The sequence below is a fragment of the Octopus bimaculoides genome, chromosome 8, assembly GCF_001194135.2.
Source record: "Octopus bimaculoides isolate UCB-OBI-ISO-001 chromosome 8, ASM119413v2, whole genome shotgun sequence".
In the NCBI taxonomy this organism is placed as follows: domain Eukaryota; kingdom Metazoa; phylum Mollusca; class Cephalopoda; order Octopoda; family Octopodidae; genus Octopus; species Octopus bimaculoides.
Window position 1 is genome coordinate 74,838,270 of NC_068988.1, and position 7,139 is coordinate 74,845,408.

The 7,139-nt window shown below is 39.2% G+C and overlaps 1 protein-coding gene across 2 annotated transcripts in view; it reads right to left on the reverse strand.

Annotated features, from left to right (window-relative positions):
• LOC106872578 (E3 ubiquitin-protein ligase TRAF7) overlaps positions 1 to 7,139 on the reverse strand; it is a 201,076-nt gene that overhangs the window by 142,108 nt on the left and 51,829 nt on the right. For both annotated transcript variants that reach the window (XM_052970187.1, XM_052970186.1), the window contains exon 2: positions 6,651 to 6,720. In XM_052970187.1, the coding sequence (XP_052826147.1) occupies positions 6,651 to 6,720 (70 nt within the window). The remainder of the gene's footprint in view (positions 1 to 6,650; positions 6,721 to 7,139) is intronic.

The following is a 7,139-nucleotide window of genomic DNA, read 5'->3' on the forward strand; positions in this document are numbered from 1 at the left end:
AGCCATTCTTCTATTCCAAGTTTCCTCATTGACCACCAGATAAGGGATCGGGGGACCCTGTCAAAGGCTTTCTCCATGTCAACGAAAGCCAGGTACAGAGGTTTATCCTTGGCTAGGTATTTCTCTTGCAACTGTCTCACTAGAAATAAGGCATCAGTAGTGCTTTTACCTGGCACGAACCCAAACTGCATCTCATCTAAATTGATTCGCTCCCTAATTAGTTGGGCTATGACCCTCTCTGTAACTTTCATAACCTGATCTAACAGCTTGATGCCTCTGTAATTATAATAATAATAATAATAATAATAATAATAATAATAATAATAATAATAATAATAATAATAATATCATTATCATATGATATTTATTTTGTATTATATTATTTATTGTGCTTTTACTTATTAATTTTCTATATGTGACAGTGGATTTTCATCGATGAGTTCATGAACCTTGGTTCTTTTCTCTAAAACTATATATATATAACAGTAAAGAAATGGAAATGTTCAATTCTGTTACACTTTATAGTGCTCATATTATATTATCATTATTAACATTATTTACTTATTTATTTATCTATAAGGCTTTATCTACCCCCATGCTATACGTTATAGTAAAATGGAAAAATCCAAGTGTTCAATTCTGTTTACTGTTGCTCTTTATTTAGAAAATTCCATCTCTCCATTTGTTTTGTTACCCGCTATCTTATCCAAATGTTCTATTGTAGCCCGAATTCTCAAAAATTTAATCTCTCTCTTTCTCTATCTCTCTCACTTTTGTTACCCACTATATTTTCGCTTGTTCATACTGTCTGTATCCTTGGTTTCCTATATTGATTGTTAATTAGCAACTTTCACTTTGTTTGTTGAATAGTGTTTCATCATTTGCAGTGTATCCTCCCACCCCACCCCACCACTTCTAATGGTTATCTATATGGAACACTCTCCCCCTTCCCTTCCATCCCTGTCTAGTGTTTATCTCCCAGAAAACATAGTGACTGTAAAGTGAAAATGATGGTAAAGTGTATGCAGGTTGAAACCTATTTGTATTTTTACGATGTCTGCCAAACACACATGCAAGCTTTCTTTTCAGATGCAAAATGCTGTCCTCCATCCCTGTGTCTTGCCAGCCCACACCTTCCACACCCTCAGAGTTGGCACATTCAAAGGCAGGTCTGGTGAGATTGTTGAGATGCTTGAAAGAAGGCTTATAGATTTGTAGTGCATCCAAGAAGTAAGGTGGAGAGGAGGTTCTGCTAGGTTCCTCACAGGCATAGAACATAGGTATAAGATTTTCTGGGCAGGAAACAGTAATGGGGTTAGGGGCATGAATATACTCCTTGCTGAGAAATGGGTTGATAAGGTAATTGAGGTAGTCAGAGTCTGTGATAGAATAATTAAGTGTAGACTAGTGCTGCAACATGGAATAGCAACCATTATCTCGGCCTACGCCCCTCAGCCAGGTCTATCTGATGAACATAAAGACCGATTTTATGACACCCTCTTGCAGACTACCTTGTCAACAAATGACAGGGACTTTCACTTTGTGGCTGACAACTTCAATGGGCATGTTGGACAACATCCAAGTAGCTTTGTGTGCATGGTAGCAATGGATTTGGTTCCCGCAATGAGGAGGTAACCAGGCTGCTGGAGTTCGGTGATGCAAATGATCTTATGATTTGTAATGCTAACTTCAGGAAACCAGTTCAGTGGGCACACTAGTACATTCTCACCAGGAAATGGGGAAGATGACTGCTTATAAATGCCAAAACTTCCCCAGGTTAAGAATGCACCCTCCCCCACCCCAACATAGGTTAGTTGTTAGCGACTTCATGATCAGGGCTAAATGGCTGCTCAGAAGAGTACCAGTGAGGAAAAGGAGGGTCTAGAAGCTTAAGGATCCTCTGAATGGACAGAGATATAGAGATATATTACTTGAAGTTTTTGACAAAAAAGAGGAGTACAGTTCTATATTTAAGAGATGAGGAATTATGTAGGTCATTTACATTATTTACATTTGACGAATATTTGTACTCATCTTGTTTGTTGTTAACACAACATTTTGGCTGATATACCCTCCAGCCTTCATCAGGTGTCTTGGGGAAATTTCAAACCTGGGTTTTCATTCCTAAGGTATTTTTCGATGCTGTTATTATTGTTATTATTATTATTATTATTATTATTATACAGGTCACTGCCTGGAATAGAACTCGGAATCTTGGGGTTAGTAGCCTGCACTCTTAACCACTACGCCATATGCCCATGGCCCCAAGATTCCAAGTTTGATTCCAGGCAGTGACCTGTATAACAACGGCGGCAGCAGCAACGACGACGATGACGACAACAACAACAACAACATTGAAAAATACCTTAGGAATGAGAACCCAGATTCGAAATTTCCCCAAGACACCTGATGAAGGCTGGAGGGTATATCAGCCGAAACTTTGTGCTAACAACAAACAAGATGAGGACAAATATCTGTCTATTGTAAATAATGCAAATAAAAAAGAGGAGGATATAAAGTCATGTAACATGGAGGACAACTGGGGGTTCCTACAAGACCTGTTGGCTACTGACCAGATCTATGGCTGGTGCAAAGTCGCCTCTCAACCTAAGGTGACATGGTGGTGGAACAATGTAGTTGACAGGGCCATTAGGGAAAAGAAACAGGCCTGGAAGGTCTGGAAGTGTGATGATAGCAGGGAACTGTATCAAATAACCAGAAGGGAAGCCAGATACAGGTATACTTAGCTAGAGGGGAAGCAGAAAAAAAAAGGTTTGCCAATATTCTATTTCAAATTGCAAGACAATGTGTGAGAGAAAATCATGATGTCATAGGAGAGAAATGAGTCTGCCTGGATGATGGCTCACTTGCATGATACTGCAAAGAAAGAGACTAGGAGACACCACTGTGAAAGGCTGCTAAATGAAGAGAATGAATGGGAAAAAGAGTCTGCCAAATGTTGACCCTACTGAGGAACCAGCTACCTGAATCGACAGTACCATGGTAGACAAAGCAATTAAGGATATGAAGACAGGGAAAGCTCCTAGCCCATCAGGAATCACCACTCAGATGCTTAAAATATGTGGTGGTGTAGGCTATGATCTAGTCACCTGTATGGTTAACCAGGTGATACATGAAGGAATCATAACCAATGACTTGTGCAGCAGCACCATAATCAACTGCTATAATGGTAAAAGTCACGAAGAGGGTCATATCCCAACTAATTAGGGAGAGGGTTAGTTTAGATAAGATGCAGTTTGGTTTTGTGCCAGGGAGAAGTACCACTGATATTTCTGGTAAGACAGCTGCAGGAGAAATACCTAGCCAAAGATAAACCTCTGTATTTGGCTTTTGTTGACATGGAGAAAGCCTTGGACTGGGTCCCCCAATCCCTTATTTGAAGGTCAATGCAGAAACTAGGGATAGATGAGTGGTTGGTGAAAGCTGTACAAGCCATGCACAGGGATGCTGTCAGTAAGGTGGGGGGGGGGGGCAACAAGTACAGTGAAGAATTTCAGGTAGAAGTAAGGTTTCACCAAGGATCAGTGCTCGGCCCCCTCTTGTTCATAGTCCACCAGGCAATAACAGAGGAATTCAAGACAGGCTGCTCCTGGGAGCTCCTCTATGTTGAAGACCTTGCCCTTATAGCTAAATCACTACCTGAACTAGAGAAGAAGTTCCAGGTATGAAGCAAGGTCTAGAATTGAAAAGCCTTAGAATTAACCTAGCAAAAACTAAAGTAGGAAGGTAGACAAATCACAAATCCTTTCAGGTAGATGAGCCTGCTCAATCTGTAGAAAAGGCGTAGGTAGAAACTCCAGAAGATGTACCAGTGTAAACTATGGACACATAAGAGGTACAGTAATATCAGAGGAAGGTTAACAGGCAAGATAGTTTTTTGTGTGTGGAAGGTGGACAGGTACAATTAACACTAAAAATGTACAGAAAATAGATTCCATCACATGCCAGTGGGGAACACGAGAAGTAGTCAATAGCTTCAGTTACCTAAGTGACTAAATCAGTAGCGAGGGTGGATGTTCTGAAAGCATAGTTGCTAGAATAAGAATAGGCTGGGCAAAGTTCAGAGGGCTCCTACATCTACTGGCTACAAAGGACCTCTCATTCAGAGTGAAAGGCAGACTGTATGATGCCTGTGTGTGAACAACCATGCTACACAGCAGTGAAACATGGACTGTGACTGCTGAGGAAATGCATAGGCTTGTAAAAAAATGAAGCTAGTATGCTTCACAGGATGTAAATGCCAGTGTGCATGCATAACAGAGTGTAAGCATTCTGAGAGAAAAGTTGGGCATAAGAAGCATCAGATGTGGTGTGCAAGAGAGATGACTGTGCTACATATGGATGAGGAGAGCTGTGTGAAGAAATGTTGCACTCTAATGGTGGAAGGAACCTGTGGAAGAGGTAGACACAGGAAGACATGGGATGAAGTGGTGAAGCATGATCTTCAAATGTTGGGTCTGACAGAGGCAATAACAAGCAATGGAGACCTTTGGCAATATGCTGTGCTTGAGAAGACCAGTCAAGCCAAGCGAGATCTCGGTTGTAGTTGATGCCAGTGTCACATAACTGGCCTGTTAAAAGCACTCTTCAATAGTTGGGTGATATGCTGGGTTTCTGAAGACCTGCCGAGCCAAATGAAATTGTAGTCGTAGCCGATGCCAGTGTTGTCTGACTAGTACCTGTGCCGGTGGCATGTAAAATCCACTGTTCAAGCATTGGGCCTCATGGAGGCAGTGACATGGCGATATACCATGCTTGTGTTGACCTGTCAAGCCAAGTGAGACCATAGTCATAGCCAATGTTTCTGTCAGGTCAACAGCACCCGTGCTGGTGTCAGATACAGCAGTATATATACATATATATATATATATCATCGTCATGCTAATGTCTACAATCGCCTGTATGCATGGAACAAATGCGGAATGTTGAAATATTGCTTTCAAATTTTGGCACAAAGCCAGTAAGTTATGGGGAAGAGCTAAGTCAATCACATCAACGCCAATACTCAACTGGTACTATTTTTATCAACTCTGAAAGGAGGAAAGGCAAAGTCAACCTGACTGATGAAATACCACTAAGTATTTCACATGCTAATCCTTCTTTCACCTCACCACCTTCGAGGAAAGTTGAAATAGTGCAAGAGTTACTGTGACAGCAGTGTTGAGATTCTTCAAACATAAGGGAACTTCAATACATAAGTTTCCCAAACCACAGAAGTTGATGTAGTTTAACACAGCCTCTACACTTGATCTTTAGAAATAGCAACCAAATCTCCTTCAAATTACATCCTATTGTCTTAAAAAGGGCAGGACATTGGATAATATAGTCTTAAATATGCTATAGCTGAGTAAAAGCTGGAATAATCACTACTAGAATACCTTGTCATAAGTTTGCTAGAGAAGTAGTCTAGGGCTAAATAACAACTATTTTCATTAGTGTTCAACCTCAGTTCTAAGATAAAATGCTAGAAAAACTAAAAATATATTAAAGTGAACTGAACCTGGCTGTTTCATTTGATTGGATTGTTGATGTTAAAAGAAAAAAATCAGACTAATTTTTGTGAAAAATTTAATAAGTAACCTAAACTAATTAAATTCTCATTATTATTCTAGTTGTATAACTATTGGTTGACCCTGATAACAGATTTAAATCACAGATGTTCCAGCTGTGAAATCCAGTCTTTCTTTTTCAGTCAAAATGTATCTAGCACTACATTATCCAATGTATCCTTCCTCTTCTAAGATGATAGTATCCAGATTTGGTTGCTAGTTGTAGCACATCAGCAACAGTCATCATCATCATCATTATTTAACATCTGCCTTCCATGCTGGCATGGGTTGGACAGTTTGACAGGAGCTGGCCAGGCAGGAGCCTACACCAAACTTTTGTGTCTGTTTCGGCAGGGTTTCTATGGCTGTATGCCCTTCCTAACACCAACTACTCAACAGCTCCTTTATTAATTTGTTGTTGCATTTTTTAAAGCTTCACCTGCTAAACATAGCAATCAAATCACCAATAAATGACACTTCACAGTTTTAAAGGGTGGGTAAAAATGATAATGTAATTTTGTGCTGGTGGCACGTGTAAAGACATTCGAGCGAGATCGTTGCCAGATTGGAGCCTGGTGTAGCCATCTGGTTCACCAGTCCTCAGTCAAATCGTCCAACCCATGCTAGCATGGAAAGCGGCCGTTAAACGATGATGATGATGATAAATTTTAAATGTAAACTGTCTCTGAAACAAAAAGATATAATGGCCACAAGAATCCCTTAACTATCAGCCAAATGTTGAATACAACTCCCTTTCAACCTCAGAAACTGATAAATTGTTTCGAAGTCTGCAATGTTAACCCTTTTGTTACCATATCCAGCTGATTTCAACACTAATTTTTTTCAATTGATTTTGAAAATTATGAAAATGCTTGAAATATATTAGAATGGAAGTTTTAATCATAGAATTGAAGGTGGTCAGAGGCAGATTGGTATCAAAAAATTTTAAATGAATTCTTTCTCAAATGAGATTACAGAAATAAATGATGGCAGAAAGAGCAATAGTGCTTATTAAAGAGGACATTAAGTAGATAGGCTGTCTAACTGGAACAACAAATAGTAAATGGTGCTAAAACTTACAGATCAACTTTAATTTTGTTGCTGTGAGGAGAGGTGAGTTGGAAACTGTCATGGCGTCAATGGCTTTTATCTGGAAAAAAATGAGAGACAGAGAGATAATAAATGAAAGACTATCAAATTCAATTATCAAAGAGACAAACAAACAGAAAAGAAAATAAGAAAATAATCTATATATATAAAAATGAGAATGTGTGTCTGTCTGTCTGTCTGTCTGTCTGTCTGTCTGTGTGAATCCCTAAAACTCGAGAACTACGCAACCAATTTCATTCAAATTTTACAGATACCTTACTTAGGGTTCCAGTTGTGTTTTAGTAAAAAAAAATTTTAACTTCTTGCAGAGTTCGAGCCCACAGCAACATAATATCTCCTCCACTATTTAAGTATTACGTGTCAAAAGTGAAACAAAAACACTCGTGTCAAATACTTTCACTTTAAAAATGAAACTATTCCACTAACTGAAACAATCACATTTCGATACTGTAATGACAG